This window comes from Trichosurus vulpecula, chromosome 5, assembly GCF_011100635.1.
Source record: "Trichosurus vulpecula isolate mTriVul1 chromosome 5, mTriVul1.pri, whole genome shotgun sequence".
Taxonomy (NCBI): Eukaryota; Metazoa; Chordata; class Mammalia; order Diprotodontia; family Phalangeridae; genus Trichosurus; species Trichosurus vulpecula.
In genome coordinates this window covers 23,525,381-23,551,402 of record NC_050577.1, presented here as the reverse complement: position 1 = coordinate 23,551,402, position 26,022 = coordinate 23,525,381, and the positions used below count along the sequence as shown (strand labels likewise).

At 47.4% G+C, this 26,022-nt stretch overlaps 1 protein-coding gene across 1 annotated transcript in view; it reads left to right on the top strand.

Moving 5' to 3' along the window:
• The first annotated feature begins 11,573 nt into the window (after positions 1-11,573).
• Positions 11,574-26,022, top strand: part of GPD1L (glycerol-3-phosphate dehydrogenase 1 like) — a 38,937-nt gene continuing 24,488 nt past the window's right edge. Inside the window, exon 1 of the mRNA XM_036761116.1 lies at positions 11,574-11,750. Coding sequence (XP_036617011.1) covers positions 11,704-11,750 — 47 coding nt within the window. The 5' untranslated portion in view covers positions 11,574-11,703. The remainder of the gene's footprint in view (positions 11,751-26,022) is intronic.

Here is a 26,022-nt window from a genome sequence, read left to right as displayed (position 1 = left end):
CTTTACCAGTGCAAATGTGGCACCTTCTCTACAACCTATCATCTTAGAAAGCCTCTAGAGCCCAGAGAGGTTAAGTAATTTGCCCAGGGCTATGCCAGGTATGTACCAGGGGCAGGACTTAAATCAGGGGCTTCCAGGCTATGTTCCCACCTGTATCCATTAGGCTATGCTGTCTGTCTGTCCATAGTAGTGTTGCAGTTTGGGATGCTGGGGACCCTGAAATGCAAGGGTACAGGATGGGGGGTCTGCCTTGAAATAATTCGACCACTCAAGCCTTCCAGTCTAAGTAGTGTGTTTATTGTGGGGCCAATAGAAGTGGGTGAGGTTCTAAGAATCTATGCAATTTAATGGGGATTGGTACTTTTATATAGAAAAAAGACTGTGGGAAGATGTGGATGGAATTGATGAGCTGCATGTAGTCTAGAGTGGGCCAGGTGCAGACAATGAAAGGAGCTAAGTATGGTCTGGGCCACACTGAAAGGATAGAAATAGGTGGGAAAGTTCAGGGGCAAAGACCTTGTCTTTTCCTTTTAAGGATCCAGGTCCCATCCCCCATCAGTAGGTTCTTTATAAAAAAAAAAATAGGCATTTTGGTGACTTGGAAAGAGAGCTGGATTTGAGCTCAGAGGCCATCAGTTTGAACCCTGGGTAAGTCACTTGAACAAACTCTGTGCCTCAGTTTCCTTGGCTGTTGGGGATTGGACTAGATGACCTCTGAGGTCCTTTCTAACACTAAATTTGTGCTTCCAGGGCCAGACCAACTCACTACACTATTCCCCTAGCAAACCTCCATAGAAGACCAAGCCCACTTCTGGACAGTTTTCTTATAAAATCCAGATTTGGAAGAAAACATCAGCCTCCCTTGGGAAAGGTCCCAAAGGCCCAGTCATTGCTCTCCTGGGTTCTGAGTGCCTTCATTGGGATAGAGAGTGAACCAGAGGACCACTGGGTGACAGAGTTAGATCCATCAGTAGCTTAGCCCTGTGCCTGGCATACAGGAAACAATAAATGCTCCATCATTTATCTATCCATCAATCTATTGTCAATAGTCAGTAATCATTTATTAAGAACCTACCTCATGCCAAGCACTGTGGGGCTAGGAAAATCCCCAGTGCTTAGCCCAGAGAAAGGACAGTCCTGCCCTCAGGGTGGTTACAATCTAATAAAGGAAGACAACATAAAAGAAAGCTGAAAATAGGGGTGGGGTGGGGAAGGGAAGAAGGTACGTAGCACAGGAGCTCCGGGGAAAGGTCAAAGAGATCAAAAATGAGTGGGGTGAGGTGGGACATGGAATTCTGAGGAGATGCTTGCCCTCTGCCCTTTCCTTAAAGCAAGGACTTCAGTGGCTCCACTGGACAATCAGAGATGCACAAAGTGCTGATGATATCAAACAAATGATTAGGTCTTGCGGGATGATGAGATTTCCCAATGATGAGCTAGTTACCTGGGGGCTTGGTAGAGAACCCAAAGACTTCAAATTGCAGGTTGATGGGCAGGAAATTAGATGCCTGTGTATCTATCCACCTAGCCATCTACCTATCCTAGCTAGTCATCCACCTCTGTCTCTCTGTCTCTTCCTCCCCCTCTCCCTCCCTGTCTCTGTATCTCTGTCTCTGTGTTTTCAGGTCTGTCTCTCTCTTTCTGTCTGTTTCTGTCTTTCTGTCTCTTTGTGTTTCTGTCTGTCTCTCTGTCTCTCTTTGTCTCTCTATCTCTTTGTGTCTCTGTCTCTCTCTGTATGTCTCTGAGGCTGTCTTTCTGTTTCTCTCTCTGTCTCCCTGTTGTTGTGGTTTAGGGTGCTAAGAACCCTGAAATCCAGGGGTACATGGCAGGTCTGCCTCAAAACAATTCTACCACTCAAGCCTTCTTTCAGAGTAGTGAGGCTTATTACTTGGGCTGCTGAGATTCTAAGAATCTGATAGGAACATTTGATAGTGACAAGATTGATACTGATATAGAGAAAATGTTTTTAAAACTTCAGGAATATCGGGATGGGATCAAGGAGTGGCAGGGCCAAGTGGAGGCAATGAGAGGCTGGGCTGGGTCAGAGGGTCACAGCGAAAGGACAGTCAAAAGAATTTTATTGGGATGGGCCTGATGACTCAGGGAAATGCCAGAGCAGAAATGGGTAAGAAAGTTCAAGGACTGAGGGTCTTTCCCTTTATAGGAGTTCAGGTTCCATAACCCCATAACCCGTCTCTGCTTTTCTCTGTCTCTGTCTTCGTCTATCTGTGTCTCCATCTCTCTGTTTCTCTTACTGTCTCTCTGTGTCTCTGTCTCCCTCTGTATGTCTCTGTGGCTGTCTCTCTGTTTCTGTCTCTGTCTCTTTGTGTCTCTCTGTTTCTCTCTCTGCCTCTCTGCCTCTCTGTCTCTGTCTTTCTGTCTGTTATCTCTGCCTCTTTGTATCTCTATCTCTCTATTCCTCTTTCTGTGTCTCTGTCTCTTTCCCTTTCTCTCCCTACACCCCCACCCCTTCCTTCTCTCCCTATTTAGAGTTAGAAGGGGACACCACAGTCCAGGGGTTCTTAACTTTTTTGAGTCCTTGGGCAGTCTAGTTAAGCTGTGGACCCTTCCTAAGGATAATGTTTTTATTGCATAAAATTCAACAAATGTATAAAAATTATTTTATGTAATTAATACCTAAAATACAAAGGAAACTAATTAGGTTAAATTCAGTTATTATATTTTTAAAAAGCTCATGGACCCCAGGTTAATACCCCCTGCACGTCTACCTTATCCCTCTCATTTTAGAAATTAAGAAACTGAGTCGAGAGACACCAGTTCAGTGGCTCACCCCACTTGCCCTGGGGTCCTCTGAGTCCAAATTCATCTCTATCCACTGGGCTGCTCTGCCTCTGGTCCCTTTCCACACAAGGGCTCTCATTCTATCCCAGCTTCTCACTAAGAGGTCTTGAATCTCCCCTGATCCGAGTCAGGATAACTAGCATCGTCTGTGATGACATATATAATGGTGCCCTATATCACCCAGTCCCAAACCCATTGGTGCGGGACTCTCCTCAGTGTTAGCAATCTATGCCCTTTGCCTGTGTGAGGGGTGAGGTGGACCTGCCACTCTAGTTACTAAGCAAAACAAGGTGCCTCTGGCCCAGGGCCTGAGGTTCAGGATATCATGGGCTTGAATGATCAAAAAGGAATAACTTTGTGTGAGAGGCTAGGGAGAGGTAGGAAGACAGAAGGGAGGAGGAGGGCAAGGAGGGGATCTGCTAGCCATTCCCTGAACCTTTCGAAGAGCATCAGGAAGGAGCTGCAGGCAGGGGCATGTGCCCACTCCCGAAGCTGGCTAAGAGTCAAATGCTGGAAACTGGCCTGGGCATAGTGGGGGAAGTCTTGGGGGAGGGAGGAGAGCTAGCTTTGGTACTGAGTACTTGGGAGCTGGTAAGTCAGGAGAGGAGAGGAGGAGGCATGAGCTGAGCTGGAGAGAGGGAAGGAGACCTAGCTCCCTAAGCTAAATGAGAAGCAGATGAATGGGCACCAGCTGTCTGGTAGAGGGCCAAGGGGGCCCAAGGCCGGGAGGCTAGGGCCAAGTGTCCCCCTTTTCCTTACACTCAGACTCTACAAGGAAACATGAGAAATCAGGAGAAGAGGTGGAACCATTCTTGTCTTGGACTGCTGCTTTGAGTCGGGCATGGCCTGAGCACTTCTGAGCCTATGCAGAATTTGAGGAAACAGATTTGCCCAGGCTTGGAGGGACCCAGAGTTTGCGTATGATTGGGAATGACAGTACAATCAATTGATGATAAGCCCTTACTATGGACCAGGCAAGATGCTAGGCCCTGGGAAAGCAGAGACAAAACCTAAACAGCCCCTGCCCTAGGGGAGACAACTCATATATGTATGTATGCAAAATATACACTATGTAATATATACATGCACATATATATTGCTGTTCAGTTGTATCTGACTCTTTGTGACCCCATTTGGGGTTTTCTTGGCAAAGATACTGGAGTGGTTTGCCATTTCCTTCTTTAGCTCATTTTACAGATGAGGAAACTGAGGCAAACAGGGTGAAGTGACTTGCACAGGGCTGCATAGCTAGTAAGTGTCTGAGGCTGGATTTGAACTCAGGTCTTTCTGACTTCAGGCCTAGTATTCTAACTACTGTGCCACCTAGTTGCCCACACATATATGTACATATATCTATTCTCTTTATATGAATTATTATACATATTATTTTGCATGTATATGCAGATGCATCTACATGGATGTGTGCATATATGTGCATTTACATGTATAGACATATGTGTAGGTATGTATGTATATGTGTGTGTGTATATATGCACATACACACATCCAAAATAAATACCAGGTAACTTTGGTGTGGAGGCACTAAGTGACAATCAGAAAAGGTTTCATGTAGAAGATAGCATTTGAATTGAGTCTTGGAGGAAACTAGAGACTCTAGGAGGCAGAAATGAAAAAGGACGATTCTAGGCGTGGGGAGACAGCCCGTACAAAGGCACGTGGATGGGTGCATAATTGTATGAAACTCAGTCAAAGAGTTTGTCTTTTGAAAAAAGCTCTAGACTCTTGACATTGCCCCCAGTAAGAACAGAGCTGATCCAAGCGTGCATTGCCTGGTCAGGATACCAAGTGTGCACAGAGTATCAGAGCTGGAGTTCCATGGAGATTGGCTGGTGCTGCCTCTCTTTTTAGAGATCAGAAAATTAAGGCACTGATGTGACTTGCCCAAGGTGGCACACGGACACACTTTCCACCCACCCAGGCTGCCCAAGCAATATGGCCTAATCACGGGTTTAGAAGAGGAAGGCCCGGCTGAAATGGTCGAGTCCAACCTCATTATTTACAAGTGGAGAAACTGAGGTCTGGAGACCTGAGGTCATTTGCCCAAGATCATGTTGTTAGCAAGTAGTGGGAGCCTCCCACTCCGAGCCTTTTTAACTAGATTCTACCCCATTTCATCGGAGCGTTGAGTTCCCTCCACCCTCTTTCGTGTCTTAATGGTTTTTTGTGTAGGCTGAATACAATCCTGCCAGTTATTTCTCCAGACTTGGAGCTATCTCCTGCTCCCTCACTGCCCTCACTCTGGGCTTTCCACTTCAAGGAAGGAAGATGAAAATCCCGATTGCTTCTCTTGATGAGGCTTTTTTAATTTCTCTGGCCAAAGATTTTGGAAGCTCTCACCGGGACATTGTTAGCAATATTGAAGATGAGCAATTTCATTTGAGAAGATTGCTGTACGGAGAGGAAATCTCCCATTCCGTGGCTTATTTATACAGCCTGTCATTAGCAGCAGGGGCAATAAGATGCATGTTTTAATAAGAAGAAAGGCACTTGTTTGTCTAGGCTGTGATTAAGTATAGTCCTGGCAGGAGCCAGGGAGAAGCTTCTTACAGGTAATTGTTGAATGAACTCCAGAACCTTAGAGCCTGAAGCAAACTCCAAGACCACCTGATTCACCATCTACCTGCCTGAGAATCCCCTCTACCATACAGGCTACAAGTGATCATCCCGAGTTTGCTTGGAGACCTCCTTCAAGTGGGGACCCATGATTCCCTGAGGCAACACATTTCATTTTGGGAAAAATAGAGATGGATGGACAGAGATGGACAGATGAAGAGATGATAGATAGAAATGGATGTATGGACAGACAGACAGACTAATATAGGCGGATGGATAGATAGATATAAGTGATGAAGGAACAGAGCTAGAGAGATGATAAATAGATATGGTTAGATAGATACAGATGATAGAGATGGCTGCTGGATAGATAGAGATGATAGAGATGGGTGGATGGATATAGATGATAGAGACGGGCAGATGGATAGATAGAGAGACAGATGCATAAATGAGAAGCAAAGAGGTGGCCCTGGGTAGAACACTGCATCACGAGTCAGAATGACCCAAGTTCAAATCCAGGCTCAGATACTTGCTAGTTGGGTGACCCTGGACAGGCAGACTCTGTTTGCCTGGTTCCTCACCTGTACAACGGGGATAACAGCATGTACCTCCCAAAGTATTATGAAGATAAAACGAGATAATTTTTGTAAAGCATTTTGTGAACCTTAAAGTGCTGTATAAATGCTTGCAACTGTTATCATTAAGGATGATAAATAAAGTGCTTACTGTTGTTCAGTCATGTCTGACTCTTCACGACCCCATTTGGGGTTTTTCGGCAGAGATGTTGGAGTGGTTTGTCATTTCCTTCTCCTGCTCATTTTACAGATGAGGAAACTGAGGCAGACAGGATGAAGTGACACGCTCGGGGTCATACGGTAAGTTCGATGTCAGATTTGAACTTAGGAAGATGAATCTTCCGACTCCAGGCCCTGTGCTCTCTCCACTGGGCCATCTAGTTACCCTAAAGCTTCATATCATATCTCTTTATCCTGGAGGTCACTACAGCTAAGGTGTTAAGACCAGAAAGCTACTACCCGCTTTGTCTGAACCGGGGGACTCCTCAGACTCAGATAAAATGGTGGAGATTTTTTTATCCAGCGACTCCTGTATTGAAGGCAACACTTTTTTTTCAGGAGGTGACTGGAAAATAGGCCTTGACCCTCCTAAACTATCTCAGTGGAGGAATTTCTTTTTCAGCATCTTTTAAGAGTTCTTTAGGATTAAGGTGGTGGGTTGTTTCAGCCTCTAGCTATTTCCTTATCTCTACATTATGAATATCTTGATTTATTTGTGAATGTATATTTTTGTTCTATCTCAGTCTTCAAATCTGTGTTCCAGGAGTAACATTCTTCTTGTCCTTCTGTAACCCATATAGGAAGAAATGCGTTGGAGCTACTCGGGACACTTTCAGCCCAATTCAAAAAGTTTTATTTTTCCTCTTAACTGCCCCCAAGTCAAATGTTGTTTTCTAGTATTTCGTGCCTATCACTAAGTACAAATCAAACAGTGAGTGCTTAATAAATGCTTCTTGACTGACAGGGCATTTGTCACATAGGCCTCGCAGCCCTCTGCCCACACCAGTCACTCTGACCGTGTTTGATCTCTCAGGTTAAATCACTTGGTTTTCACCAATCTCAACAGCGGGCCACAAATCAGCTCTCAAGGCCCCACTGGCGGCAAACCCTGTCTCATCCCTGAACGCATTCTATTTCATTAAGTCCCAGTCATATGGCATTTTCAAGAAGGAGTCGACTTTCCATGGGCACGGACAAAGCATATTCACCTGTACAGAAGGCTTTTCTCCTCATTTCTCACCTGGCTGAACTGTTTTGAGACTTCTCTCACTGACTCCCCAAACCTCATGCCCCAGGAAGCTCATTATTGGGATACACTCATCAGACTTGGTGGGATTCCACCTCATCACTACCCTCTGCCCCTCTGACTGGAGGGCGTGACCATGAACATCAAACCTCCATTTAAGGAGAGACCTCAGCTCAGAGCGTCTCATTTCTCCATTGGCTGTACTACTTTGAGACTGACTGCTTCACCATGCCCCCATGCCCAAATCAGGTACCTTCTCCTCCTCCACCATCCCCCTCTTTTCAGCTTCTTTTTGTATAAAGCCTTCCCCCATTAGATTGTAAGCTCCTTGAGGGCAGGGCCTATCTTTTTTTTTACTTGTACTCCAGCACTTGGCATGTAATAGATGCTTAACAAATGTTTATTAATTGATTTTCTTTGAGTAAAAAATCCATACAAGCAAGAAACTACAAAACAAAGTATTTACTACTTGGCTTTGCTTGTCCGGCTTCTCAGTGACTCACCCGCAGTTTCCAGACAATAAAAACAATGGCTGCTGCTTCAAACCCAGGAGGGCTGGGAAATGCACAATTCAGTTTGTTCAGCCTCAGTGGCTGGGCCTCCCATGGCTGGGCCGAAGAGAAATGATCCAGCACAGTTTGAAACCGATATTCACTGAGCTCACTCAGTGGGACCAACTGAGGCCTCGGGAACTCTGAATTTGGGATCTAATGCACTATGTTTTGCTATGCTATGTTATGTTATGTTATGTTATGTTATGTTATGTTATGTTATGTTATGTTATGTTATGTTATGTTGAAGGATTAATGGTGAAGGATGTATATTTTGAAATGTCCGAGGTGTAAAAATAAAAGACACTATAAACCTTTAAAATGAATAAATAAAACAATTCCCCAAGATTTTGGAGATTAGCCAATGTGACAAATTGTTTATAGTGGTGCTGATGATATTGATCTTTGAACAAGGCCGTCATGCCATTCTGAAGTCTTGCCAAGGGAGGGGTTTGGGGGAGTGGGGAAGGGTATGTATTATGTATAATACAGAGACGCATCCCTTACTTATGCCTACTCAGCTCTAGATTTCTCCAGACTTTCCACAGCCCCTTGGGCCTGTTCACCCACCATGTTTTACTTCACTGATGCCTGGGATTACTTCCCAGACTTCTCCTTCTTCTCCTGTCCCTCCTCTTCCTCCTTCTCCTGGACAGCTCTACCCTTCCCTCCAAGCCCAGCTTTCTAGCTTCTCTTTGTGTTACCTTTCTTCTTTAGAAACTGTTATATTTGTTTGTTTCCCCAACACTTAGCACAGTGTCTGGCACATAGTAAGCCTTTAAAAATGTTTTATTGTGCTCTCTCTCTCTCTCTCTCTCTCTCTCTCTCTCTCTCTCTCTCTCTCTCGTCTCTGTCTCTCTCTCAGTCTCTCTCTGTCTCTCTCTCAGTCTCTCTGTCTCTCTCTGTCTCTTTGTCTCTCAGTCTCTCTCTCTTTCTCTCTCTATCTCTCTGTCCCTCTCTCTCTGTCTCTGTCTCAGTCTCTCTGTCTCTCTCTGTCTCTTTGTCTCTCTGTCTCTGTCTGTCTCAGTCTCTCAGTCTCTCTCTCTCTCTTTCTCTCTCTCTCTGTCTCTCTGTGTGAGTCTCTCTCTCTCTGTCTCTCTGTCCCTCTCTCTCTGTCTCAGTCTCTCGGTCGCTCTCTCTCTCTCCCTTCTCTCTCTCTCTCTCTCTCTCATCTCTCTCTCTCTCTCTCATTCCCCCCCCCCCCCACTTTCCTATCTACCTATTTTTTGATCTACGCTGGACTTGAATTCAGAGAACCTAGGGTTGAATTCTGGCTCTGGGTATGAAATACCTGTGTGATTTTGGACAGATCGCCTCTCTGAGGCAGCTCCCTCATTTCTAAAAAAAGATGAGCTTGGACTGGATCTGAGTATTCAAAGTGTGGACTTTGGACCCTTGGGGCCCCTATGACCCTTTCAGGTGGTCTGTGAAGCCAAAACCATTTTCATAATAGTACTAAGATGTCATTTGCCCATTAAAAAACTCCTTCCTTTTACAACTACATATCTTCATGAGGCCAGGGTACTGTTTTTTGTCTAGAACTTCAGCCAAAACAACTTACCCCAACAGACTGAACAAAGAAACAGATAGGAGAATCCAGATGTCTTCTATTAAACATTAAAGAGACATTAAAGAGATTTGCAAAAATATGTAAAACATGCATAATGATACATATTTGTAATTGGTTTTATTTTTCTTATCTTCTCAATGGGTGGGAAGTAGAGGAGGGAGGAAGAAAATTCAGTGCCAAAAAAAAGAAAATTGAATTTAAAAAATAAAACAATGTCATCTTCTCATTAATTTTTTGAGTTTTTGAAAATAGCTATTTTTCATAAAAATATGTTAACATGTAATAGGTTTATTCTTGTTATTTTTAGTGAATAGATTTTTTTAAGATGGATCAATATTAATTCCTAATATGGTAAATATTGATAGAACTGCATAAACCAAAGCTCTTTGGGGTCTGTCCTCAATCATTTTGAAGAGTGTAAAGAGAGACCAAAAATTGGAGAACCTCTGGTCTAAATAATCTATAACGTCCCATCCGGCTGTAGATCCTATGTGGGATCAGCTCTTGCCAGGGGTTGTCTTGACTTTGCCGAGTCCAAATATCATGGTTCTTTAGTAGCTTCTACTGTCTGATTGGAGGGTCTCTCTACCTCCAGGATTCGTGTCCTGGAGCCCTCTGACAACCTGCTGAAGCCTAGGAACCCCTTCTCAGAGCACTGTGTTTAAATGCATCAAATAAAATGCAGAGGATTACAAAGGAAGCCAATTCTATTGAAATAAAGATGTCATTTTTTTCTATCTAAGTTCATCGAGCCCCAAGGGGGTCTATGGACCACGGGTTAAGAGGCCCCTGTTAAAATCCTAGCAATGAGGCAGCTTGATTTAGCCAAAGGAATACCAAGTTTGAAGTTGGAGGAGGCTAGGTTTGAGTCTAGGCATCCCTCCTGAGTGACCTTGGCCACTTGTGCATTGGAGGTATTCAGCAAGTCAAGACATCTAATGAGCATTTAGTGAACACCTACTATGAGCCAGGCATGGTGCTAAGTGTTGGGCATGCAAAGAAAGGCAAAGACACGGTCTCTATCCTCAATCAGCTCTCAGTCTTGTGAAAGAGATCACCTGTAAACCACCAGGTCGAAAACTGTAAGACACAGACAATATAAACGAAGGATATCTCAGAGGGAAAGCACGATGGTTAAGGCGGATGGGGAAGATGACTTGACAAAAGCAGGAAAGCCAGGAGGTAGAAGAGCCTGAGAGGAGATGAGCAGGGAGGAGAATCCCTGGGACAACCAGGGAAAATGCTGAGTCAGGAAAAGGATCGCCAACCAACCAGCCGAGGAGTATTCTAACAGGGCACTAGGAGGCGCACGATTCAGGGGGAAATGAGGCCGGACTTGGGTCCAATCAGAAGAATGGGTCCAAGTGCCCCGCACCTCTAATACTGACTAGGAGCAAATTACCGCACAACCTCTCGCCGTCCCCAAGTTCCAAGGCAGGCACTGATCTGCCCTGGTGGAGGGAGTTAGTTCCCTGAACCAGTGAACTCACTGGACGAAAAAACCAAGAGCTCACTACCTACCTCACAGAGGGACTGTAAGGAAATCCACTTGCTTAGGGGCTACGCCTAAATAAGCTGTTGGAGAACATGGGAGGATTTCAACAAACCGATGCAGAGGCAGCGAGGTGTCACTGGTGGATACTGCCTCAGACTTGGAGTGGGGAAGACCTGAGTCTGAATGGGACCCTGGGCTTTAGCACTCAACCCGTCTGCCTCAGTCTCTCCATCTGTCAAATGGGGATACCTCCCAGGATTGGTGTCAGGATAAAATGAGCTTCTCCATTTAAAGCGCTCTGCAAACCGCGAAGGGCATGGAAGCGCTAATTTTTACTATTATGGTTCGTGATTATGTGGTAGATGATGATGATGAGGCTGAAGATGTCGACGATGACGTCAACAGAGGCCCTTGCAGCTACGATGCTAGGGTCGCTCCCCTGCCCCTCCCCTCCCCGCATAGTTTGGCCCCCTGGCCCTCTCAAGCCTCCACCGGACGCTCCCGCAGCTCCGAGCCCCCCAGAGCACCCCTGCCCAGGCTCCGCGCCGCCTACGAGCGTCGGGCGGCTGACAACTACAAGTCCCAGCGTCCCCCGGGGCACCGCGGGGGCGGGACGCGTGCGCGTGCGCGGGGCGCGTGCGCGCGAGTCCGGCCTCCATCCGTCGTCTGTCCATCGTACCATGGAGGGGCGGGGTGGGGCGGCCATTGGGCGAGCCGGGCTGGGAGGGCGGGGCGGCGGGGTTGGGGCGGCCCTGGGGAGGGGCCTGCCGGCGGGTACTTGGGGCTGGGCCCGGCGGCTGCTGCTGCTGCTGCGGCCCCTCGGAGGTGCTGCTGTTGCTGCTGTTGCCGTCGCCTCCTCCTCGTCCCTCGGGCTCTCCCGGCTCTCGGCCATGGCAGCCGCGCCTCTCAGAGTGTGCATCGTGGGCTCGGGCAACTGGTGAGCGCGGGCGGGGTGGGAGCAAGCGAGGGAGGGCGGGAGGAGGGAGCAGCCGCGGCCCCCGCCCCACGCTCCCCTACCCCCGGACCCGCCGGGCCTGGGCGTCCAGTCGTCCGGCCCCGCGCCTTGCGCTGCCCTGCGGGGCTGGGGCGGGGAACGCCTCGGACTGGAGACGACCCGGGACCAGGGAGGACCCTGCAGCCCACGGGCGCGGGTGGGCACGGACTGGGGGGAGCCCCTCTGTGCCCCGCACTCCTCTGCGGCCGCTGACACCCTCGCCCCGGGAGGGGAGCAGCCCCTCGCTCCGTTTGGGAGGGGGCTGCGCAGCCGAGGGTACGGGGAGCTGGGCCGTTTCCTACCTCCGATCCTTTGCCCTCACCCGGCTTGTGTAGCCCCGGGGGAGCTACGTATGGATGGAGAATCGAAGGGGCTTTGGTGTTTGGGGGCCGCACGCTGCATGGCAGGTGTCTGCAGGAAGGAATTCGGGGGGGTGGTATTTCCCACCCAGCTGTGAACCTGCGTTCCATGGCCACCGAAGAGGGCCGGAGCCTGGGCAGCCTAGGAGGGCTGAGGCCGGCCCGGGCAGCATCTGCACGTTGAATTTGGGAGAAGGCTCTGCCCTCTCACCCTTGGCCTCCATCCTCCCAGGCTCGAGCCTCGAGACATGACTTTCCGAGAGGGGGAGGAAGAGGTGCAGCTTTCCTGTGACTGGGGAGCTCACTTCTCCTTTTTCCAAACGCCATCCCCTTTTCTGTACTCGGACTCTGGTTGCTGGCTGCAAGGTATGGCCTTCTTGCCCGGGATGCTGCTCCCTTTCTTCATCCCCCAGCACTATCAGTCATCTCCTGCTTCCCTACCTTTGCCCAGGACAGGTTCCGTACCTGGAATGCCCTGCCTTTTCCCTACCCACTAGTAGAAGCCCTAGCTTTACTCTAGGCTTTGCCAAATTTCCTTCTCTCCCACGTTCCCGCAAGTTGGAAACATTCTCCCCGTTGAAATTACTTTGTATCTTAGTATGAATTCGTCTGTGTCCTTGGGCCTCCCCTGCTAGAATGTTAAGTTCCTCAAGTTTGAACATAATTCTGTGTTTGTGTCTTCATTCCCAGCTCAGCACAGTCTGAGTTCAAGTACAGACTTGTGTGGGGAAGACACTAAACCGCTGTCAGGGCTCCGTTTCCTCTTCTGTAAAACATACTCGACCTCTGAGGTCCCTTCAGATCTGAGTTTGTCTTGAACTTTTTGTTGTTGCTGTGGGGCCTTCTCCCTAACACGCCTCCTGCGTGGGACTGCTTAGGCAGCAGGTGCTCCTGCGGCTGGGCTGGCCTACAGAGCCCCGGGAGTCCTTCCCTATTGCCACATATCAGGAAGTCGTGTTTCCATTGGTATCAGTCCCCATGTGGCACTGGTACCAGATGCCAAGTATTATTTATTGAGAGCCTCACTGTTTAACAGCCCAAGAGATTGCTTCTTAGGGTCAAGTTTGCCCCTGACCTTTCAGCTTCCCCATCTCCCCCCCCCAACTGCCTTTGCAGGGGACTTTCCCGTGATCATAAAAAACGATAACTAGCCCTTTAGGTTTGCAAAGCATTTTGTCATTCAAAGCACACAACAGCCCTATGAGGTACATGGTTACTGTTCCCTTTTACAGATGAGGAAAGAGACTCACCGGCTTGTTGGGCTGTCTAGGGCCACACAGCCAGGAGGTGCCTAACTTGGCGATGAAAGCCAGGTCTTCCCACCTCCGGAGTTAATACTTGATCACCCTTGCCCTACTGTATGCAGGGAAGCAAAGCAGTCGATGAGGGGGCATCTATCTGCCTTTGGCAGTAACTGGCTGCTCAATACACCTTACTTCCAGCAGTAGTTATAGGGAAGAAATGAGCAGGAGTTCTGAGCCTCTTCCCAACACGTGTGGATGGCCCCAGTCCCCTGGGGACCAGGCCATCACCATCCTGGACCATAACTTTTATCATGGCTTTGCGATCCAGTGCTTAGCACAAGGCCTGGCACCTAGTAGGCACTTTGTAAATGTTGATTGATTGAATGATCTTCGAATCTGTACAGACCACCAGAAAGGAATGGGTGTATGTGTATGGGGTGAATAAGCTCTCAGACTCAGACCTTTCTATACTCTGATTTGGGACCCAGTCTTTAGTCCCCATCTAAGAGTTAGGACCGGGACACCTTCTGGCTCCTTTGTAGCAGCTGGTGTTGTTAATCTGGAGTCTGTTGTTAAAAATATGTTTATAGCTGTATGTCAGTATAACTGGCTTCCTTTCTAATCTTGTCTGTTTTGTTTTGTGCATTTAAAAGCATTTTCTCAGAAGAGAGTACCTGGGCTCTGCCAGACTACCCAAGGGGGTCCAGGATACCCCCTACTGTAAGAGGGGTGCCGAGGGGGGAGTGTGCTAAGAAGAGGATTGCGTATTCTAGGAGTTAGAGGATTTCGATTTGGAAGGAACCTTAGGAATCTGCCCCACCAGGCCACTGCTTGGCCAGGGTGACCTGCCTTTACCCTTGAGCCCAGCTGACGATTTACATAATCCTGGAAGAAGTTTTGACTTTGGGGAGTGGTAACCTTCTGCTTGGCACAGGTATGTGCCCCATATTGTTTTAGGCTATTCATATTTCTCCCCACCCTCAAAGTCTTTTGTTTTTGTGCCTGAGTTGATCTGACTGCTCATGTGGAGATGCTGGAGTGGGTGCCTGCTGTGCCGGTGTTCAGGGCCCACTTCCTCTTAAAAAGTGAAAAGGTCAGGCAGAATTGAAAAGAGGCCCAGGACATACTTGTTTGCCAATTCCAGCCAGGTAGAATGACCTGGCATGTGAGGAACCAGATGGGAGTGTAGATAGCTGGCTTTTACATAAAGCTCTTTATAAGAATTAACTCATTTGTTCCTCACTGCAACCTGGGAGATAGTGCCATTATTATCCTCATCTTACAGCAGGGGAAACTGAGGGAGACAGAGGTCAGGTGACTCTCGAGGGGCACACAGCTACTAACTGTCTGAGGCCAAATTTGAGGTCAGGTCTTCCTGACTCCAGACCCAGCACCTTGATTTTGCAGATGAGTAAACTGAGACCCAGAGAAGGGAAGGGACTTAACTCAGGATCTCCCAGCTATTAAATAGTGGACCTTAAACTCTAGCAGTTAGTTGGTCCTTCACCCTCAAAGAGGACCAGAATGAGATCACTGTGCTAGAGTCAGGTTTCAATGTGTCCAACTGATGCTGATCAGACCAATATGAGCCTGGAATGCTCTGCCACAGGTCGGGCACAAATGGTCCGTGTGAACATTTGGGGTGGATTCTCTAAATTTGTGCATCCTGTGTTTCCTTTGAGGTGTTTCCATTCTGCTTTGCTCATAGAGCACAGCACGCCATGCTGAGCAGTCCTGGGTCAGTGTCTCCCATGTCACACAATCAATCCCAAAGTTCTTAAGAGTGTCCTTGTATGGCTTCTTCTTACCTCCACATGAGCACTTGCCCTGTGTGAGTTCTCCACAAAATAACCTTTTTGGCAAGCGTACATTTTGCATTCGAACAACATGGCCAGCCCATTGGAGTTGCACTCTCTGAAGCACTGTTTGAATGCTTGGCAGTTTAGTTTGAGTAAGGACTTCAGTGTCTGGTATCTTATCCTGCCAGGTGATCTTTAGAATCTTCTAAGACAATTCAAATGGAAGCGATTCCGTTTCCTGGAATGGTGCTGGTAGACTGTCCAGGTTTCACAGGCATACAACAATGAGGTCAGTCAGCACTACAGCTCTGTAGACCTTCGGTTTGGTAGTCAGATTAATACCTCTTCTCTCCTAAACTTTCCTCCAGAGTTAACTCTAGCAGCTAGGTAGCACAGGAATACCTGAGTTTGAATCAAACTTCAGAACCTCCCTCAGCCTCAGTTTCTTCACCTGTAAAGTGAGAGGGCGTCTGGGGAAAGTATACCAGATGAGAAAAGAAGGTTGAGTTCATGCTGCTTCCCCTCATCCCTCCATGGAGGAAGCTGGGCTTGACAGTCTTTCTGTTCTCCCTTACAAGTGGGTCTAGGCTCAGGCTGTGCTCAGCAGCCCCTCACAGCTCTAGCCCTCCACCCTTCTCTTTTCCTTGTCTCCTTCTCCCCAGAAGTCCCCTCCACAGGATTGCTGTGCGTTGCTGGGAGAGGAAGGAAGGACATTCATTGCTTTCCCTCCTTTCGGGTATGATCAGGCTGTGCCTTCATCTTAGCTGATTTCTGAAGCCGTGGGTTTGTTGGTACAAGTGGGCAGCCATCCTCTTGCTCCTGCTTGTGAGAGACCATGGGGTTTAATTAAGGGGGGAAGAGACTTGGAATTAAATCCCAGTTTGGCTGATGACTAATTATGTTCCTGGGTCTATTTCCTCATCTCTAAAATGAGAGGGTAGTGCAGGCCTGTAATCCCAGTCACCTGGAAGCTGTGGCTAGCAGCAGATTACTTGAATTTGGGAATTGTGAGCTGCAGTGGAATTGGCTGAGTAGGTTTCCTTATTAAGTCTGGTATCAATATTGTGAGATCCCTTGTGGGTCAGTGGTGGTGGTGAATCATTTAACCTCTCTGGGCCTTAGTTTCTTCCATCTCTAAAATGGGTGTAAAACTTGCTCTGCCTTACAGTCTTCCTGATTGTAAGCTCTGTGTCCACCCCCCAGCTCTCCCTCTTAGTGGAAACTTGGACTCTTCCCCCAGCTCTAAGAGGTGAATTTTTGTCTTAAGCTTGTCCGGAACTGACATTTCTTACTCTATAGCCAAGGATATAACCCTCCTGGGCTCCTCCTCCACTTCCGGCTTCCCCCATTTGAATGGAAGCTCTTTGAGGGCAGGGGCCATTTTGCTGTTTCTTATATTTGTATCCCCAGTGCCTGGCACATGATAAGTGCTTAATAAATACTCTATTTAATAATAATAGTTAGCATTTATGTAGTGTTTTAGTAGCTAGTGGTAGTAGCATTTATGTAGTGTTTTAGTAGCTAGTGGTAGTAGCATTTATGTAGTGTTTTAGTAGCTAGTGGTAGTAGCATTTATATGGTGTTTTAACATTTATAAAATGCTTTACAAAGGTTAGCTCATTTGATCCTCACAAGAGCCCAGGAGGTAGATGCTGCTATTAGTTTACAGATGAGGCAGTGGTTAAGTGACTTGCCCAGGATCCCGTAGCTAGTAAATATCTGAGGCAAGATTTGAACTCAAAGTCTTCCTGATTCCAGGGCCAGCAATCCATCTGCTGCACCACTTAGCTTTAAAGTTTGCAATCTGTTACATCATTTGATCTTTCTACCTCTACCTTTATTAGGTTGTTGTGAGATAATGGTTGTAAAGTGCTTAGCCTAGCAGCTGGCACATAGCTGGCATTTAATAAATGCTTGTTTCCTTCCTTGTGAAGATGAAGCGAGATGTTTATAAAATGCTTTGCAAACATTGCAGCCATATGTACATGCTAGCCGTTGTTGTTTTTATTTATTATTTATTGTGAGCAAACAAAGGCCTCATGACCTTAAAGTGCTCTAAAAGTGAGTTGTTTTTATTTACCAGTAGTAGTTGTCATAGTAGCGGCCAGTCCAGGGTGTCATTTGAGTTGATTTTCTAGGAGTGGGAATGAATTGTTAATCATTGAACCACACTCTTTCAAGTTCTCCTAGCTCTGAGAGTCAGCCAGGGGCAGGGCAGGGCCATTGCTGTATTCCACCTTCCACCTTCATTAACGGAGTGTTCTGAACCACTGAGTGGACTCAGAGTGATGGGCTACAAGGTGATCCAAGGGAGGGTAGGGCAGCCATAGAAGTTGATTTTAATAGTGGACAGAATTGTTGGCAGGAACATCCTAGGGCTCAAAGAGGCCTCACACAACCCCTTCACTTTGCAGAGGAGGAAACTTGAGGCCTAGAAGAGGGAGGGGGTTGTCTGAAGTCACCCTGTGAGTCACAGCGCAGGCTGCAGATCCCAACTCATATCCCGATAGGAGTCTGGTTGCCATATTTCTATTGCAATCATCCTTCATATTCAGTCTCAAATTACAAATGCTTCTGTCAAGGTGCCCTTAACAAGAAAGTACTAGGAACGTCTGCCGCCTCCCACCAGCCCCCTCATGTTTCTGGAAATGTAAGCTCCATATGAAGAGGTAAAAGGTTGAGGGGTGCTCAGCACCCCGAAATATTGACGCACCGGGTCCTGCCGAAAGAATTCGACTCAAGCCTTCTCAGCCAAGGGAAAAGAGAAAGTTTATTAGGGATTCACCACAATGGGCTGTCTTAAGAAATCCCCCCACCTTGTGACGCCAGATTCAACCTACTGAATTAGAATCTGAGCACCTTCATGGAGGCAAGATAGAGATTATATACACAAAGACTGTAGGAGGGATTGAGGGGTGGTCTGGGGTGACTAGAGGAGGGGTTTAGGGAGGGTCTTGAGGGGAAGTCCAAGGAGGGCAAGGTGAGGTAATGGGATTAAGGGTGGGAAGTAGCTGAACAACAAAGGGCGAGGCTAGGTAGAGATTTGGGCCTAATGATAATGTGAGGCTTGTGGCCTTAGGGGAAGGCCAGATCCAGTTGGAAGATTCAAGGACAGTTCAAGGGGGCTCCCAGAGACTGTATTCCAGATTCAAGGGGGTTCCCAGAGACTGGGCCCTCATCACATGAGAGGACAGCCTGTTTTATTCTTTGTCTTTCTGTCCCTAGCCCTGCCATGAAGTAGGGATTTTTTTATAAGTGCTTGTTGCTTAAGCAAGAGAGTGTGTAGTCCATGAACTTTAAGTCACAAAATGTGTCATTCAGAGCCAGTATTTACACTTCTGTTACTTTTCTGTGGACAAATAGTATTGTGCATGCTGAAATTGAAGTCAGGAAGACCTGGGTTCAAATCCTGCCCCTGAATTCACTCACCGGCTTTGTGACCATGAGTGGTTCAGTTAACTTCCCAAGCCTTGGTTAACTCTTGATAAGACTGTAAGATAAGGAGCGAAATCACGTGGGTGGAATTTAAGGAATTTTTCCAAATGTTGACATACTCTTTATTTCTTCTGTATAATTGTATATCAACAAGCTTGATTGTCTTCCTCAGTTTCCTACCTGGTTCTGACATTAGCTATGTCACTCCAATTCAACAACTTTTAAAAAAAAATTCATTGTGACATTTTGTTTAGACTTTCCAAAATATAATCCAAAAATGCCCCTACTAAAACAGAGACTGCATTCATCAAAGATTGGGAAGAAAAGTTAAATCAGTTGTTAATAGGAAAGAGAGATAGCTCCTTTAACTGGGGCAAGTGAGAGTAACAGTAACCTTAGTAACTGACCAGGGTTTGGCTGTCTCTGGGCAAGTGAAAGTTACTGACATGAAAGTAAAATTGTTTATTGTAATTGACCAGCATTTATTGTCTCTGAGTAAGTGAAAGTAATTGACATGAAAGTAGACAATTGAACTTGACCAGAGTTTGGTTGTCTCTGTGGTTATTACTATTTTTTTTAACATTATCCAATTCAACAAAGCCTTCTATATTAAGTGGTTTCTTTCACAATTAAAATTTTTCTTAACTTAAAAATTTATTTTCTCTCCCCATGCTACCCCCATGGAAAAAAAAGAAAAACTAGACTCTTGTAATAAATATGCATAGTTAAACCAAACAAATGGCTGCATCCAACTTATTCAGAAAATGTGTACTTCAGTCTGGTGCAGGAATTCTTCACCCTCTTTTGTGTCCCTGGACCCCTTTGGCAGTGATGCCTGTGGACTCCTCAGAATAACATTTTCAATCACATAAAATAGGACTGAAAAGGAAATCAATTATATTGCAATAGTTATTAAAATAGTAAACAAAATCTTAAGAACTCCTGAGTATGCTGGTAGCACTAGCTATGTGACCCTGGGCAAGTCACTTAACTGCCATTTCCCTCAGTTTCCTCAGCTGTAAAATGGGAATAATAATAATAGCCCCTGCCTCCTAGGGTTGTTGTGAGGATCAAACAAGATAATGGCGCATAGTAGGTGCTATAGAAATGCTTCTTCCCTTCCATGAGGCTGTGGGTGCTGCACTGAGTCTCTGTTTGCTCGTCTGTAAAGTGGGAATCATGGTATTGTCCCTTGCTGTTGCTTGATGTGACGTCGCCGTGAAGGGCCGGTGGGAGCCCAGCTCTGGTTGTTTCCTGGCTTCCTAGGCCTGAGCAGATTAGAGGTCAGGATGCTTGCTGGAGGCAGGCCCACTGCTGGCAGTGAAGTGAGGGCTGCCGGCCTCACGGCGAGGGAGGAGGAACCAAATATAGAAAAGAAAAACAGCTTTAAAGCCTGGGGTGGGAGGGAGGAGCTGGACCAGATGGGACCCCCATACACACACACACACATATACCTTTGTGGTGCCTTCCTTTTAAAAGCAAAATAGGGTATAAGGGGTTTCTGTCAGGCAGTTAGCATTTATTAAGCTCCTACAGTCTACCAGACACTGTGTGAAGTGCTTTTTTTTTTTTACAAACATTATCTCATCTGACCCTCCCAATAACCCTATGGGGTAGGTTTCCTGCATCACTCTCTTCTAGTCCTGGCTCCCTCATAACTTGCTGAGTAAGTTTGGGGTACTCTGGCTACTCTGGGCGCCGCTGAAACATCTGGACTGGAAAGACATTGGGGCATCAGAGTTCACAAAAAGGAGAGGGATGGGCAGCGTGGAGGTTGGCGTTGGGATCCTCATAAAGTCCAGAGGAAGGCCCATCAGCCTGCTGGGTGGGTCCTGCCATGGGCGGCCGGAGGGATGCATACAGGGTGCTGCAGTGTGGGAATGCGGTGGTCTCCTGTGAGCGTACCCGCAGTCAAGGAAGGGTGAAATACGCTACCCTGAGGTCCTATTGAACAAACTTTCAGTTTCTGTCCAGATTCATGAACGAAGATGTTGATGCTTAAAGGGATAGAGGCTTCTATCCATTCTGTGGGAAGATTCACTTATCTCCCTGCAGATGGAAGAAAGACTAGAGGAAGTGGTTAGGAGACCAGTAACTGAATCCAGTATTCTCTCCCCACCTCCCCCATTGGAGCCTTCTAATCTAGGAGGGGAAAAAACCCCACCCACCTCTTGCCCATTCAAGCTGTCACTCAAATGTCTAAGAGTTGGAGGGGACTGTCTAGGCCACTCTCCTCCTCATGTTCTGTTCTCTTTTCCCCCAACAAGACCCCCCCAGTTAGTCTCAACAAGCATTCATTAAACACCTACTATATGCCAAGCGCTCTGGGAATACCGAGAATGGCAAAGAAGCCCATGTTCTCAGGGAGCTCCCAGTCTAACAGGACAGACAGCTCCATACAGATGAACCACACACACATTCAGTGGGATGTAATCCACAGAGGGAGGCCCCTAGATGTAGGAGGACAAGGAAAGAAGGGGGGGACTTGCATTAAGACATGATCCAGACAGCGTTCCCAGCAGGGGGCCAGCCAGGGAAGGGGCTGGCAGTGAGTGTCTGGAGACTTGTCAGAAGGCAGGACCTGCAGGGGCCAGGTGGGGCAAGAAGCCTGGAAAGGAGGAAGGAGGTCAAGGACTGAGGGCCTTCAGGGGCTCAAGAACAGTGCTTGGGCTGAAAGGGAATGTTCTTGTGGAATTATGTAGCACAGTATAGTGCTACATAGTGCATCAGTGATCTGAGCAGTGGATGCTCTCTCTGGGTAATAGACATTAATGGCCATATTAGTGAACGTGCTGTCTACCCTTTAAAAATAGACATTATTATTAATAACAATAATAAACTGAGGACATTCATAGTCAGCAAAGATCACAGTGCAAAAACAGTCATCTGACCTCTTCTGTGCCTTAAGTACTGGGCTATGTAGGGAGGAAGTGTGAGGAGAGGTCAGAAGGGGCGTTAGGGAGCACGATCCTGGAGACTATTCAGGCTAGCCCCTTCCCAAAGAACTTCTCCTGTCCCTGTAAAGTGCGCCCCTCCCTCTCCCTCTCTAATTTGGGACTGGGCAGTGGTGCCTTTACTAGGTTTAGAGCACTGTTTTTCAGTATCCCTGATTCCTAACAGAGCACGTGGCATGGCAGAAACAGAGAGAAGGCTGGTTAGGGAGTCAGGAAGGACCTGGGACAACTCAGAGACTCTTGGTCCCTTTGGATCTGCCCCAGGTCCTCTTAAGCTTTTTGGGGTCCTGAATTCCTTTGGTTGTCAGTCTGGTGAAGCCTTTGGAGCTTTTTCTCAGAATAATATTTGATTTCACAATTGAAGGAAATGCTCATTTTTAGTTTGAGGTTAATTAAAATAAATGTGTCATTTTCCCTAGCCCAGTTCACAGACTCCCCCAGCGGATCTGCACTGACAGCCAGGGTGATTAAAGGGGGTATGAAGGGAGATCCCACCTGGTGATCACCCAACAGGGAAAGCCAGAGACCGAAGCGAAGCACAGCTCCATTCACCTCCACACCCAATGGAGGCTGAAAAAAATGCCACTTCATTTTATGTCAAGAAGACTTTTACCTGTACCAGACTCATGCAGAAGACTGCTGGACAAACCTCCTCTCCCTGAGTTGTGAACCCTGGCCTAGAAGTCAGAGGACCTGGGTTCAAATCCTGACCCCTCTCTTAGGTAATATTCCTGGGCCTCAGTTGCCCTGATCTGTAAAAGGAAGGGTTTGACTAGGAAGGAAATTCTGTGAACCTCTAGTCTGAGAAACATTGAGGAAAATGGAATTCTATAACAATAGAATCTTTGTATAACAAAAAGACTTATCCAGGCAGTGGCTCCTACGTTATTCAATACGAGTCCCAGTAGAATGAATGAGTCCAGACAATCATGTAAAAGTTGGGGTGTCCTTCAGGACCGTGTAGTTCAACCTCCCTGCCAGTCTCTAAACAACACATCTAACAGGTGGTCACTCCTAGGGATGGGACGCTCATTCCGTTCCGTGGTTGCTAGAAAGCTCTAGCTTATTTTTAACTGAGATCTGATGCCCTGTAGCTTGTAGCCATTGGTCCATGTTCTGTCCTGTGGAGCCTCACAGTGCATAGTAAGCTCTTAAATCAGCGCTCGTAGATGATCAACCCATCTATGAACATTTATTAAGCACCTGCTGTATGCCAGGAACTGTAACTGTGCCAAATATTGGAGGATGGTTGTCTTCTCTTTTTCAGGGTAAGCCTCCCCACTTCTTTTACTAGCTAATCCCAGTCGTGGCTTCCAGACTTCTCAAGGTCATTGTCATATTCAGGACTGCTCTGGGAAAGCAGCCTGGTCTGAAGGCTGGATTCCCAGCTGGCCCTCACACAAAGTAGCTGTGTGCACGTGGGTAAAAGTGGTACATCAGTGTCCGTTGTCATCATCATTCCTTCTTGGATGCCTCCAACGGGCTGAAGGTGACCCTGGTTCTCAGGGCTCCACCAGTGAAGCCCAAGCTTTGCCAGGGGATGTAACAAGCTGGGAAACTTGGAGTTGGGGCCTGGTTGGATGGCCTTTGTGCCTTTTGTCTGAGAACGAGACCGAAGGACCAGATACTGTCCAGGGGGCAGCCTGGCATCTGGGGGGCATGTGCCCCTTGTAGGTGTTGAGGGGAGGAATGAAGGCTGTCAGGACAAAAGACATAAGAATCCCCTCCTCTATCCCCCCAATTGAGAACTGGATGGACATTGGAGGTCATTTGATCTGCCCTCTACCCACTGCCACTTCCTCTCTTTCACATGAGGTCCAGAAGAATTAAGTGACTTGACCAAGTCACACTGAGCCAGGACCTGAACCCAGGCCCTCTGACTCTGCTCTTTCAGATTCTGTTCCACAGTCCAAGGTGGCAACACACAAAACAGCCTTTGTTAATAAAGTGTAGGACTTTCTCTCCATTTCTGAGAGTGAGGTAATCTGAGTAGGGAAGAGTTTGACTCCAGCTCACCCAAGAAGTTAGGGGCAGGGCTTGGAAAGCCAATGATGACCTTGGAAGCTTAGAGCATTTATTAAATGCTTACTGTGTGCCAGATACTGCCTGGAGAGATGCCTGGAAAGAATTCTCTGGGGAGTAGAGGGGTGGGCAGAGACAGAGACAAGAGTGATAGACACTTTCTCTATCTGCCTTGTGTCTGCCTGCCTGGGGACTTTGTATGCCCTTTGTATGGCTCACCGTCAGTCTGAAGCTGCCACCTGCAGTCACTATGAGGGCTCTCAGCATGGCATGGGGCAGTCCTGGCCAGGATTGTTGCTTTGGACTGAACTGATAACTAAGCTGTGCCGTGCCACCCCCACCCCCACCCCAGAGCTTCATCCAGAGCAGGGACATCCTCTCCAGCCATGCTGTTCTTTCCTGTCCTGTCCTAGCCCTGTCCTGGCTCTGGCTGCTCTCTGCCCTCAGAATGACCTCACTCCCCCAGGGCTACCCCTTACAAACCTGGGCCATCCTCTGAGACCTCCTCCTTGCCCACCAGTGGTACTTCCTGAAGCTGGGAGCTGACCTTTCTTTGCTAGGCACTCCCTGAGTCCTAATTAGGGATTGCCTCTGGGGCAGGCACCCAGTACTGTGCATGAACATGTATGGCCTAATCTTGTTAAGGGCTTTGAAAGTGTTGCTGGAAGACTGCTGTGATCCTCTTGTCCTGTGCCCTGGACACACCCCATCTGGCACATGAGGTGTAATTCTGAGCACATCCAGAAGGAAATGACCAGACCCCGGGTTCCTTGCCAGAGGAGGAGGAGGAGAAGGAGTGGGTGGTGGGGTTGGGGCACTTGGCCAAGTAGACACGAGGGGTGTGGGTGGTGGGAAGGACACCCGTGTTCAACTATTTGAAGGGCTATCACATGAAAGAGAGAGCAGATGTTTCTTCTACTTGGCCCCAGAGGCCAGAACTAAGAACTGGGAGCAGTTGCAGAGAGGGAGAAAGAGGAGGAGAGCAGAGATTTTGCTGTAAGCCTGAAAGGGGCTGCCTTCGGACATAGTGACTCTTCTGGAGGAGCACTTGTGGGGTTTTTGTTGAGCGGGTTCTGTTCATCCCTGTGAGGGCCATTAGAGGTCCCTGACACCTGTGAGATCCTGGCAAGGGAGGAAGGAGCATTCTGAGTGTTTGGTGAGAAAGAATGGAAGGGATGCTCCTTCAGGGTGTGTGTTCTGCAGCCCTGGAGTGGTTCACAGACCCGGGGAGTTGGATAATTGTTTGTCTCCAAAGGGTGGCCCACAATGAACAACCCAGCCCCTTCTTAGCCACTTGGGTTAGCGATTAAACCATCAGGATCACCATCCATGGTGCAATTGGGGGACTTTGTTTGGATTCCTGTTGGCCAGGCCATCTCCTGACCTCCCTGTGGGCTTGGACAGGTGTGAGCTGACAGTTTCTTTCAGGGCCAGCAAACATCCCGTATCATCACGTCAGAACTGGGGGCTTTTAAATGCTTCTGTTTAAGAGAAAACATTTATTAAGCCAATAGGCTCCTGGTCTTCCAAAAGTAAAATGAGATCCAGTCCCAGCTTTCAGGTAGGGGATGGGAGGTACTGTATTTTAATTGATAGATGAATGGATAGATAAGCACTTTGTAGATATGTGTGTATATGTATATAGATATGTGTGTATATGTACATATTCACACATACTTATAAAATTTTGCACGTATAATACCTATATACAAACGTAATGTATTGCCGTTAGGGACGAGGGAAGAGTCTACAGAAGATCCTTGCAGGGACTATAGAGAGAGCACCCCCCAAGGAAGGCCTCTTGGAACAGACAAAGTTTCCTTTCCGCAGGCTGGGAAGGAATGAGGACCTTGTGGCTGGCAGAGCCAGCCAGGGCATGGGCTGTGTGGGCGGACCGCACAGGCGCCATGGGCCTGGATTCCAGGATGTTTCTTCTGAAATCCAATATGAAAACATGTTTAGAGTACTCCAGGCAGTTAAGTTTCCCTGTTGGTTCATAAAGAATTCTTTACCTGTCTTTCTTAAGCTCTCCCTTCGATCCCCCAATAAGCATCTCATTCACCTTTCACTCATCAGGCCCCTCTGGGTCCTCCGTAGGCCTGTGCCTTGTGAGGCTGAATGCTGATTGGAAAGGCTGTGTGGCCTGGTGGGGGCTCAGACTCAGCTAGAAACCAGGGCCACCAAACTGCATAAGGATCCTTGCAGACCACATATTGACGTAGAAAACCACATGTTTATAAATTTCTTTTTTTGTTAATACATCAACACATTAAAATCAGATAGGAAGTACATTTTAATTTGGTTTGGGCCTACACTTGGGAATGTTGTGGGCCTGGCCCCATGTGGCCCTGGTCTGTTTGACCCCTCTGGCCTAGTGGATAGAGGGCCAGTCTTAGAGTTAG